The sequence below is a fragment of the Misgurnus anguillicaudatus genome, chromosome 3 (assembly GCF_027580225.2).
Source record: "Misgurnus anguillicaudatus chromosome 3, ASM2758022v2, whole genome shotgun sequence".
NCBI classification, from domain to species: Eukaryota; Metazoa; Chordata; class Actinopteri; order Cypriniformes; family Cobitidae; genus Misgurnus; species Misgurnus anguillicaudatus.
The window spans coordinates 9,616,077-9,629,395 of NC_073339.2; the positions used below are offsets into that span (position 1 = coordinate 9,616,077).

Genomic DNA, 13,319 nt, shown 5'->3' on the forward strand with positions numbered 1-13,319 from the left:
TTTAAGAAAATTGACTATTCCTTTAAGCCCTGGGTATAGTTTTTTTATGCGTATGCTTGCTCCTGTACACGCATGCGCAACCTACACGTACAATGTACGCAAGGTTTCAAAAATCTGCCGGTGCACGTACAGTATACACACACTCTTCTGATAATGAAAATTGCGTCACACGCATTGTAAGTGGACACATGTAAAAATGGCCATACTTCGGCCTTTATGCAGGTCAATTAAGGAGACATTTAAATTGCCTTTGTTTACCTGTTTTTAGCTAAATTTACAATTGAGTAAGTTTCTTTAATAGAAAATGTGATCGTCACAGATTGTACAAAAAGGGATACACAAGGGACGAACCCATTGATCGCTTTGGGTCACATGCCCTGCTAAAGATTCGATGCACCTACAAGGCATAAATTTCAACAAAAGATACTGTTTCACATGCGAATAGAAAATCATCACCAGCTCGTACTGCATTAAAACGTTACATATTTCTGTCTGAGCCAATTTACACATCAACAATGGCAATAAAACTCTTTTCACAATAAAACTTTAAAATAATCCCATTTGAAATATAGAAAGGGAAAATGAGGGGATATGAAACTGATTTTGTGTACAATGCAATCCAAGATCCCATCACATACGTCGTACTCTCCACGGAAGAGGGACAAAAATAAGCAAAACCGTACAAAAAGTACAAAGAGGGAGGGAAATCGTTTCAAAAGGAGGAAATTCCTAGGTTGTCCTAATTCCCAATTCGCCATTTCATCCAAATGTAAAATATAAGAGCTTCAAAGCTCAGGCACCAAAAACAATGCAGTCCCACTGTTTACCTGGAAACATTATCTGCTGACCCCAAGTTAGCGATCTCAAAGGAACACTGGATGCCATTTCCAGATGTCGTCCATTAGAGATCAGATAAGCTTTGCATTACAGCAACATGTACAGCTTTCATGGATCACTGGTGCCGCGATGCCAACGGCCACACATGTCATTGCAGTTGACCTGTGGGACGGGGGCATTGTAATCGCAGGGCTGGTGTTTCACCAGGTAACAACGCCAAAAAAAAGAACTTCAGGCATCGGAATGTCATGGCCAATGGAAATCAATCCAAACTTCGGGGGAATGAAAGGGGAGGGATGGGAGATGCCTTTGATCTCGCTGAAAACCGATCCCAGGCCTTGGAGATACTGTGTCCGAATATTTGAGCCACTGCAATGGTGAGAGACACACGGAGGTTGGGGAGGAAATGGATTTGGCTGTGGTTTTATTGCATGCCGAGAAAGGGAGTAAATTCAGGTGAGTTGCACATTCTGCAACACGTCTGCGAAATCATTGTCGAGTGAGTATAAAGAAAATGCTATTATTGGGGGGTTTTAAATGTACTTGCAGTGCAAAGGTTTTAAACCCCAACGTACTTACATGGACGCTCTACTTACACTACTTTGCTGACCGAAAGCTGAAATAATCTGAATTTTGTGCAACAAAGCAGTCTAGATCTATATCTATGCATTTTAATATCGAAAAAACAAAACAACCCCATGCAACTATAAAGAAAAAAAGTATCCATGCGTTTAAATTAAACTACAGGTCAATCATTTTTAATCACATTGGTGAAACACCAAACACTAGTCTCAGGCGGAGACAGAAGCTGCGCAAACAATGGATGTGATGAGCTCAGAGAAAGCTTTCTCTCTCTCTTTTTGGGCTCACAGACTGCCTGCAGCGGCCGCCTTTTCCAGGCACCAGTCAACTGGCAAACAGGGAATCTTCACCAGACAAAAACTACCAAACAGGATTAGTGCAGACAGCTGCTAGCGTATCCACTATCTTTTATTTTTTATCCGTCCCACCCCCATCGGTGGTCGATTTATAGAATAATTACGAAAGAGACAGATGCGCAGAAGATGGACGAAACCAAAAAGGGAAGACGCACATGTATAAATTACAATAATACCCAGACTTCACAAACGTCTGTCGCCAACTTCGGTGTTCTCCCTATGGATTCGATAGTCTATTCAAAGCAACGAAAAATTTTCATTTTCTTTGTTCTCCACGATAGAACGTATAGATGATTTGAGAAATACGCTTCCACCGATACCAAAGAGTCGCTTAGATATAGGTCACAGCATTAGTCACAGACGCTGCCATACAGCCAATCAGAAACTCACATCATAACCATATGCTGTTATAAGCTAAAACAAAATTGTGATTTAAAGCCATGTTTAAAAAAGATAATAACTTAATAAAACATAAAAGAGACAGCACACCAGCTGGAGAGCGAACAGGTAACTCACCATTCTGGGAATGGGAGGCGAGAGAGAGCCGTTGTTCATGTATTCATTGTTCATATTGGTCATCATGATGTATCCTGGGTAACTGGGGTACGAGTGTCCTTTGCTGTACAAGTCTTGGAGTTTGCCTGGAAGAAAAAACAACAAACCAGACATGCATAAATATGCATCTCTATACAGTTAAAAAGTTAAATCAGTCTGCTTTCTACATTTACATTCATGCATTCGGCAGATGCTAGCTACAAGAAAAATTAAAGTCCCTTTGTGCACATTAACAACAATAAGGGATTTCCTTATTAAAAAGCAATACTACAACTACTTTTTTTTTTTAAACATAAGATGCACAATTTAAACAGGAAAGCCTGCCATTTCTCACAGAAGCTAAAACGGAGAGGGGGTTTGAAACCCAAAATTTGCATCCTAATTCACAGCAAGCTGGGAACAATGGGAAAAGACAATCAAGTCACTTCACTGTGACCCTATCGCCCTGCCCCGCGTAAAGAGACAAGAGGTGCAAACAAAGATCAAATGAACTCCGGGTCATCACAGCAACATGCTGCCCCTGACAATAGCATCTCTGACGATGTGTTTGGACGCCGGAGTGTCACAGGAAGATGGGGTACTTCCCGGTTTCCTTGGCACGTGTCACTACGTGTTAAATACAAACAGACTATGGACCTGTCAAATTCCTAATGCTAATCATAAATAATACTGAATATGAAATAAAGCTCATCAAATTATTGCATTTTATTTTAAGAAAATAAAGAAACAATTATTTTAAAAAAGCAAACATGTCCAGCCACTGATAATAAGTAGGCTAAGGGATGTTTAGGGACACAAGTTATGTTTAATGTAAATGTCTACCTTGAAACAACACCATGAACACCATAAAAAATGTATTTGAACCCGTGTACACCACTAAAATTATTTATCCCAAAACTGAACAATATTACAAACATTTCAAGTTGACACCACTTACCATCATCCGGATGGTCCCTGTGCTTGTCATGATAAGAGTCTGGTGGTATTTGGGACTGTCTAGCTGCCTGTTCAAAAATGTAGAAGACAAATATTAACAGCTTAATTTCTGATGTCTGTCAGTGATGAAACACACAGAGGGAATTATATTATAAATAACAAACAAAGGCTCGTTTATTTATCATTTGCAGAAAGCATCTATAAGGACAGACAACATGAGTGTATAACAATGATTTTTTTTCTATGATGTGGTGTTTGACCACAAACGTGGTATTATTATGAAGGAAAATAAAAGCTTTGCAACTGTTCCTGTTCCCTCTGCACTGTGAATCAGAGGTGCCGGAAAATAAACTGGATTTGGAGTTCAGCTCCCTCAGGGCGCCTTCCAGCAGAGTCAGAGATCTGCACCGCTTTCCCAATTAACATTCAGCCCGTCAGTTTGGAGTTAAGCATGCCATGATATAACCCTGTATGCTATTGATGCCAGGAGGAAATACATTTCCATTAACCAGCCCGAGGATTTTATTATTCTTCAATTAATTTTACTCGATATGAAAGACCAAGTAGTAACGGTACAAAATAAATCACACACTCTTAATAAAATGTAAAATTTAATTTTACATAAATACACAGCTCTGACAAACCGTCTATAACGTTAACAAAATACTGTGGATTAATTTTTTTTTCAATTTAATAGTTAATTGTTATTTTTATTTCCTCTATATGAAATGTAATTGTTGCATTAAAAAAAAATTTACAAAGATAAATGGACTCTGCTATTAAAAAAAATATTTAAATTAAAATATTCATTTAAAAGAGGTAGCCTATCGAACAGAATATCACAATAGGTGAAAACTAAACGAACATATAGATAACAGTTTCAAAAATATTATTTATGTGGCATTAAATGTCGCAGGTTTTCTTTAAATAATAGTTTTTTTTTAATTAAATTTTAATAATGTTTAATTTAATTTATCATTATTAGTAGCCCTAATAATTTATGATTATTAATGCATTTTTATTATTCGTTAAAAATAATTGTATTAAATAAGCATTGATAAACAAGGCCTCATGACTCGCTTTTTAGGACAGCGCGTCAACAAAACAAGTTTGTTGTCGTTAACACGTGCAGCTCTACCTTGAAACATACACGCGCTAACACAAGTACAACATCAACTTGTAACGCGACTACAATTAGTCATTTCACAAGTGTATAACAACTGTACACTTTTAAAATCCTTAATGCGTGAAGTTTCCACGGGAGCTTTTGGAGATTTTGATACTCACGTCGTGATTGTTGCCGTTTGGACTGATCTCCGTCTCGTTGACCAGAGACGACTTGATCTCCGCGAGGTCTCCCTCCTCCTCGGACTGACTGATCTCCGCGAATATCTGCTCCTTCTGCGGATCTCCCTCGTCCTTAAACGGGATCATTTCGTCGGTGGCACAGAGCTCCGGGTCCCCGCCGCCTCCTCCGCCCGACAACTGCGGCATTTTTCGGGTGAACGAAAGTCCCCCCTTACCCTAAAATCGCCCAGACCGTATTCGCGCGCCAGACGACCCTGGATAGTTTCAGCGGCGTGCGCGTTCCAAACACGCGTGCGAGCGATGGGAGTGCGCGTACCTGCGTTGCGCTGCGAATCCAGGTGGGGAATAAAATAGAAATCGCCGGTCGGGTGTTGAAGTTCAAAGCGGCTCCTTTGGGGTAAAACTGTGTCAGAAGTTGAAGTTTGGCTGAATGCAGGACAGTCCGTTTCCGTGATTTACCAGAAAAAAGTGCTGTCCCTCAGTTGCTGTGTGTCATTCCCGTTTGGTTTCTTGGATAAAAAAGGTGTCTCTCTTCAGAAATGAACCCAGCAGAGACTGCGAGTAATGTTGGGCTGGAGAGGGTGTAGGGCTTGCACTCCTCCCCCTGATCTTGAGTACAGAGATGAAACACAAGCCGCCGGTCTGATTGACACCACACACACTCGCGCACACCGACACTCCCGAGCAAGGCAAAGCAAAGAGGGGATTTTATGCATCTTTTCCAACAAATGGGCAGAGGGGTAAACATTACGACAAGGAGGTAGAAGACACAAATGCTTCTTTGCTTGGTTTTGGGACTGTTGTAAACAGGAAGGTTGAAGTTCAGCAAACTGAATGCAATGTTCTTAAACGGTGCCAATAAAACGACCTGGATATTGAATAAAGAGAAGTTTAAAATAATAAAAAAGTATTTCAATTAAAATTGCTAAAACCGAAAACATATTTGGGACATTAAATAACAATAATCAATTGGTTCTTAAATAAATAACACTGATCACTTTAGTTTTCAGCGATTAATCGATCTGCACTATAGCCTACAAATTAATGCAAATAAGAAAAACAATAAAAAGAAAATACATCTTATTTAATCCCCAGATGTATAATAAAATAATAGCCTGCATATTACTTGAAAAGATCCAGGAAGTTGGTTTTACAGGAAATGTGTGTGAAGACAGAGGCGTATTAAATAATATGTCATATTTATTTCTTAAAAATAAAAAAATTAACCGCGTGGTTGCTCTTGCTTTTTACTTGAAATAATGATTTGTTATTTGCATATATGCGGTTTTTGATGATAGATAAAGGCAGTACATATAAAAAAATATTTAAGTATTAAAGGAATATTAAAATATATATATATTTTTTTATGTGAAATGTATTAGCTTTAAATGGTTTGCAGTTGTAAAGTAAGAATAATTATTATTTTTTATTCAAATTTATACAAATTATTTACAGTTCATAGAAATAATTTCAAGACAAATGAAAACATTAATGAAAATATTTTGCCCCCTACCCTAATATGTAGCGCAATTAGTAAAAATCTTATTGTCAGTATTTAATAAAAGGTTTTATAAATATAATCATGTAAAGAACGGCAAGTGGGAAATTGTTTAGTTTTCATACGATGAAATAAACATAAACGCAAGCATAAATAAAATCTCTTCGGGATTAATATATGAAACCCAGATATATTCATGGGGCCCTCCCTCGATGCGGCCAAAAACAAGAAAGGGGGAAGAAAAACATTGGGAAGTGTTTCTGTGGCTTGCGTGAGAATAAGTTTGGAGTGGGAGGCAGATCTTTATAAAGCAGACGGAGGTGGGGTTAGTGGGCGGAGCCCCGGCTGCCTTTGATCTGGCGGCGGCGGCCTCTTTCATCCCCAGCCTTTGTGTGACCATATATGGTACGAGGATGGAGACGGGCCAACATTTCCACGCGCGCCTTCATCCCAGCTGAGAGGGAAAGCGAGGGTTCTCTTCCGGGTAAAGGAGACACAGCGAGAAAGATCAAAGGCTTTGGATTGGGATCCGAATGTGGATTGAAAAGAGAGGGAGAGAAAAGAGACGGGACTGGCCACATTCCAGAGTGTAGCGGAAAACTGAGACACACGCGCGCGCACACACATACACATACACAGAGAGAGAGAGAGAGAGAGAGAGAGAGAGAGAGAGAGAGAGAGAGAGAGACTACTAGAAAAACACAGTCCATGCTTTCAGGTTTTAAATGCATGCATAACAGAGCATGTGTGCGTTCATTTTAATGCTTGGTTATTTTGTATGCAACTCCATATGCAAAATAGCAATGCAATAGCTCTGACAAAGCAAGAACAAACCTTGCATTTCTGTAATTTAAATCATACAGTCTGGAAAATGATTTCATGTATTTATAATTATATTTTTTTGTCAAAAAAATAGTACTGAAAAATGGAGGCTTATCAGAATCTGAATAAGCTTTGTTTAGGGGGCTGAACACTTAATAATAGGATATTTTGTAAACAACTTTTCCAGAGATCTTACGTACACTGTAAAAATTTCTGTAGAAATTACAGTATAACTGGGTATTATACTGGCAACTTGCTGTAGATTTGACATTTATGTTAAATGAACATAAAACATTTTCAGTCTTTATTTTCTACAGTAAGTTACTGGCAACCAGCTGCATAATTACAGCAAATTTTTTACAGTGTACTGATATAATATATACACTTTATGTACTGTTACTGTAATTTGAATAAAAGTGTCTGCCAAATGCAGAAATGTAAATGAATGGAAATTCTGAAGAGATGGCAACTGCCATATTGCTACTAAATGTGCATGCACAAAACAGACACACACAGTCGCATTAGCTCAACAAACCTTTCGGTTTTAAAATGAAGTTCATGCATAACAGGGCGGATGTGTTGTTATTACAAACGGTGAATGCTTCTTTTTTGCATGGTTATGCTAATGCAAGTCTCCAAATGCAAAAAAGAGCTGAGCAAGCAAATAAACAAATGCATGAAATTCTACATTATTTATTGAAGTATACCAATTATTTAATACAATTAATTATATAATATTAGTGCAAATAATAATAATATATATAATCAAATTATTTTGTCTCTAATGACAGTGGTGGTGTTACACTGAAAAAAATTACCTGTAATTATGCAGCTGTTGCCAGTAACTTACTGTAAAAGATAAAGACTGAACATTTTTCAGTAAATAACATAAATGTCAAATCTACAGTAAGTTACTGGCAGCTAGTTGCCAGTAATACCCAGTAATACTGTAATTTCTATAAAATTTTTACAGTGTAGTAAAAATACAAATATGTATTTCTCCGTTTTAAAATAAGGTTTTAATGTAATTCATTTATTCTTTGTATTAGAAACCAGCACTGAGTCTAGAAAAACTAGAATGCCAATGGAAAATCAATCGTTACAGTAATCTGATTTACTGATTTGCCAATGCAATGATGAATTTGAAGTGGTCATTAGCAGTAGAATGCACACTAATCCACATACATGGCATATATTTAAGTGCATTGAACCATATCAAATACAAAGGCAAAACGTATCCAAACATCTGCACACTGGATGAATTGAGTATGTGCTCGATTCAACTGCACCGTTCTAGTGTAGCTTTTTTTTACAGTAACTGGAAGCAAGATAATTGCATTTTTTCTTTAAAAAAGGAGAGATCATTTGCATTTCAGTCCTAATGAGTTTGCAGAAGTGACCGCTCTGGATCAAACATGAAAAGGAAAACCTCCTGCTGTGTCCTGACCTGAATTTAGTTGTCTACACTCTTCTACTGCATATTGAATGTTATATAACCTTGAAGGAGCAGGAACGTATCCATAACACAGCATAATTTATCATCGTGCTGCTAATCTAGAGGAGAATCGGAGAGATTCAGAGCGGAGTCTTGCTGTGACGTTCATAAATCTATTGCTATTGATCAAGGAATGTGGATTAATAATTTGGTTCAACGGTAATCTGAGAACAGAATCGACCTATATAGTAAGAAAGGAAATTCGGTACGGTCTCCAAGCGATTTCAACATATGAATCATTTAAGGAATTAAATGGGAATTCTGTTACTAATATATGACCTTGGCTGTGAAAACAAATTTTTTTGTGATTTGCTGTTTTCGACATTACATAAAGACCATTCTGTGAAAATATAACTTTGATGTCTTTAATATTGACTTAGTGAGGTCATGTCAAAGATTGAAATCAAACTTCAAATGCTCCCAATTTCATAACTGGGTGATTCTCACGAAAACTTGGTTTTAAAAATGTCAAGCATGAAAATGTAAAAATTGCTTAAATGTACTTTTTTTCCCACCAGACATTGAAAAACAAAGTCTGGAGTAAATGGGAACATTAATTTAAAAACTTTTACTTATCATTTAACACTTTTTGTAACATAATTTAAAAAATTAGTCCTAAAAAATCTCATTACCGCAACAGTCAGAAAACATCAACACTGTCATATTTTCAAAATGACATGACAAACCTGAAAGAACATAATTTGGAGATTCTGCACATGCATTTAAAATCAAAGTATTATGCTTCTATTAATTAAATTAACATTTAATAAGCATCTGTTGTGGTAATGATAATCAAAATGTCGTGTAAGCATTCTGACAAGACAATATTTCAAATTAACTGTAAAAAAATGATCTTACCTGGTAGCCATCTTGAAGTAACTGGTCCATGTGCTTGGTCACTCAAAATCAAACTTTATTAAAATTCTGTATGTGTTCTTAAACTGTTCTCAAAAAGTGTTGCGGAGGATGAGAATATTAGGCATGGACACATCATTTTCCTAATTTTTCTTCATTATTATTATACATGAATATTCAGTAAAAAAAATTTGTCATCTAAAGTAGTCTAGCAAAACATCCATTTATTTTTTTCTTAATATTTTTGTGTTAATTTGATTAAATTACAACATACCGCATGTTCAAACACAGCCGGACACATTGCGGTAATGATAATTTCAGCAGAAAATTAGATAAAATTTACAATTATAAATTCTTATGTTGAAATCACACATTGTGCAAGGTAGAACACAATATTGTGTTAATTCTGATGCTTTTTAATGTTACTATATTACACATTTTAAAGCTAAAATCATTAGTGCCGTGGTGTTTCAATGGTTTCGTGAGAATCACCCAATTAGATTATGAGATTATTGTAATTGCGATAAATATAGGACAGGGCTTGGATTTGTCCATTGAAAATGATCAAATCTCTAAAAGTGGAATGCACCTTATTCTATAAATCTACATTTTTATTAAAGTAAAAGTATTTAGAACGTAAAAGGGTCAAGATTGTGCCATTGTTGAAAGCAATTTAAAAGCAATCCAAAAGCAACTACCTTAATAAAGAACCACTTCAGTTCAGAATAAGGACAATTACAGTACACTACATTGAAACTCCACCCTCCGCAATACAGCTGGCATACAATCCAGCGAATCTTCCACCTGCTTGAGCTCTGACACATCCCACCGAATCGAAAATTATAGCTGTAATAAACCACAGGAAACAAACGGCACATTAAGATGAAAGGAGCGTACAATTAAAGTTGAGAGGGGGGAAGAAAGCCATTTATCAGTCCGAAAATGAAGAAGAGTAAGCGGTGGGTAAGGTCTAAAGCGAGAGACGGCTTTTATTGGTGGGAACACAGGTGATGTTCAGAGGAAGAGAAAGTGTCTGCAGGGGATGTGCTAAGCGTTCGGCACCACGTCTGTTCTGTGATCTGCTGATTTATAACACTGCGAGGAACAGACATGCTGTTATTAAAATAAAATCATATTCTGGTCGGAGCTAGGAAGGGGAAAACGCCCAACAGGGGAAATTTGTTATGGTGGGTTATTGAGTTTGCCGCATATACCCACACAGCAATCTTAAAAAAACCTACAAATCTCAAGAAAGAATATGAAACTAAAAATACTTTTGAGAAGTGCATAAACTCTATGGAAAAAAGGCACAAATGTTGTTACTGGAATGGTTATGTTTTTGGGCCATTTTTTGCCTTTATTAGATAGACAGGTGAGGACAGGTAAGTATAGAGTGGAGAGAGGGGTACAGGATCAGCAAAGGACCTCGAGCCAGGACTCGAACTCGGGTCGCTGCACTGCCCACTACACCATCAGCTCAGATGGGACGTTACCATTTTGGTACAGATACATCAGTGGTGGCCGGTGACTTCTTTTTTGTAGGGTGCACGTTGCAAAGTTCGTCACAACATGTATGTAGCCTGTCATGCGTGTGGTTCATAATTTCAAAACATGTGTTCTGCGCATCGAGTAAACCTATGTGCATCAGGTGTCCCGCCAAAAAAGGTGCCCGCTGCAGACGCGTCCAAAGGGTTTAAGCTCGGGTTTGCCAGATACTCGCATAATCTCATGCGTAATCAGAGTTTAGTATTAAGGGAGTGTCTTGCTTGTATTTTGTGAACGTGAGCGTCTTTTTTATCATAAACGGTTTTGACGTGTGTGCAGCAGGCACTTATTTTGACAACACACGTGATGCACATGGTTTATATGACGCAACAAACACATATTTTGAAAACAAGAGCAACACACATGACACTCCCAACACTTATTTTGAATTTGCGCCCCTCGGATGAGCAGTCACGAGCCGCCACTGAGATACACACTGGTACCTCAAAGGTACCAATCTATACCTTTGAGTTATCAATATGCACTTTTCAGGTACATAAGTGTACTTTTTGAAAAGGTACCACCCCAGTGAAAACTTTTGTACTATTTATTTTGAGAGTGTACCAAATTATTGTGTGTGTTTTTACATAATAGATCATATTGGGTTAAAGTTTTATAAATGATTGTACTCTTGTATGATACTAAACTTTAAGATTTACAAAAGGACAGATTTACATTTATGCACTTGCCGGATGCTTTTTTCCAAAGAGCATTACAGATATACATTGTGTGTTCCCTGGGATCGAACCCATGACCTTTTGTGCTGCTAACCTATTGCATTTGCAATACTAAGTTGTGCATTTTATTAGCTAGAACAATTTTGTATCAAGTTTTTCTCTTTCTTCAATACTAAAGTTCATTATTCAAAACAGATGTCCAACAACGAGTGACATTTACCAAAAATACACAAAACTTTTGAAGAACTTATAGTTTCTGTAATTAAAAACAGAGATGAATCAATATACCACACAGCAAAGCGAGCAAAAACCGAATGGGAACTTGTGGTCTGTGAGTGAAATGATTTAATATCCGCACGCTATAGATGGGACACAATGCGATTTCCACCGCCTGCGTTTGGCATTAGAGAGGAAGTCCAACAGCAGCCCAAAACGCTGTCTGTGTCATTTCATCTCGCCGCATTTATTGAAGAACGCATTGTGAGCTTGTGTCTAGGCCTGCTGAGAAGGTGTCAGAGGTCAGGGCACGTCCCACTAAGGGGTCACAGAGCCCTGGTCCTGTAAGTAATGAAGCACACATAGCAGGCACACATACAAACCCCTCAAGCGGGTCATATTAAGATCAAACAACAAGAATCATCTCTTTATGTCTCGTCACTTTATGGGCTCCGATATACTTTCGGCAAATTAAGTGTGATCGTTCTAGACCAAATCTATAAAAACAAAATTTGAGATCGTTTATGGGGTTTGTTGCCTCACCAGAAACTTTGTACTTGCTGCTTAACGCTATAAGCCAAAGTATGGTCCATTTTTACGCGTACGCGAGGGTCCACGTACAATGCGCGTGATGCAATTTTCGTAATCAGAAGAGTACCGCCGAATTTTTGAGACCTGTATACATTGTACATATAGCATATAGTACATGGGCATACCAGAGAATGTACTTTGTAGCCCAGTAAATGCGTTGCGTTTGCGTCAACTATGCTTTGCGAGGCTGAGGCGACAAACAAACAGACTATAGTCCAGGCTTATCCAGTCATTGGTTTATACCTTAACTCATCACTATTTGAGTTTAAAACCCATTTGAACAACTTTGAGATAAAGTGGGGAGGTATGGCATTACAATAATCTCTCTTAGCTCTAACAAGTGTCTCTGGCGTAAAATACACTTGTGAAGCAACTGAATCGACACAGAAGTCAAAGCCGATAGAGATATCAATGAATAATAAATGTGCTCTGTTCATTGTTTTCAATGGGATAAGGCCCTTGTGTGGTTATTTTCTTTTTCCCTACTGACAGGAGGAAAGTTCAACTGTGTTGAAATAATAATCACAACAAAATAAAAGCCATTTCTTGTTGCATTCGTCTTTAGTTGCTTTGTTGACTATGAAATCACCACCAGAAAATTGGTTATGCTTGCTTGACAATATGGAATTGGTGAAAACTTCAAATTATGCTACTAATATAACTCGTAATAAAAAAAGCTGGGTTATTTTGTCCATATTTTCCCCAAGCATATGTTGAAAGCATTTTTTAGATTTTGTCACTTACCAGTGGCGGCTCGTGACTTATCCGAGGGGCGAAAATTCAAAATATGTGTTCGGAGTGTCATGGGTGTTGCTTGTGTTTTCAAAATATGTGTTTGTTGTGTCATGTTAACCATGTGCATCATGTGTTTTGTCAAAATGAGTGCCTGCTGCACACGCGTCAAAACCGTTTATGATGAAAGAGACACTCACGTTCAAAAAATACACACAAGACACTCCCTTAACAGTAAATTCTGATTACGCATGAGATTATGTGAGTATCTGGCAAACGCGAGCATCTCTTTTATCATAAACCCTTTAGACGCG

At 37.6% G+C, this 13,319-nt stretch overlaps 1 protein-coding gene across 7 annotated transcripts in view; it reads right to left on the reverse strand.

The window, feature by feature from the left end:
• lef1 (lymphoid enhancer-binding factor 1) overlaps window positions 1–13,319 on the reverse strand; it is a 99,018-nt gene that overhangs the window by 42,627 nt on the left and 43,072 nt on the right. For 6 of the 7 annotated variants that reach the window (XM_055204537.2, XM_055204540.2, XM_055204542.2 and 3 more), the window contains 3 exons: window positions 4,554–5,442; window positions 3,268–3,334; window positions 2,292–2,416 (listed from right to left, as the gene is read on the reverse strand). In XM_055204537.2, the coding sequence (XP_055060512.1) occupies window positions 2,292–2,416; window positions 3,268–3,334; window positions 4,554–4,760 (399 nt within the window). In that variant the 5' untranslated portion in view covers window positions 4,761–5,442. Of the gene's footprint in view, window positions 1–2,291; window positions 2,417–3,267; window positions 3,335–4,553; window positions 5,443–13,319 lie in introns of those variants that run through there. The other variant, XM_055204541.2, reaches the window with a different exon arrangement.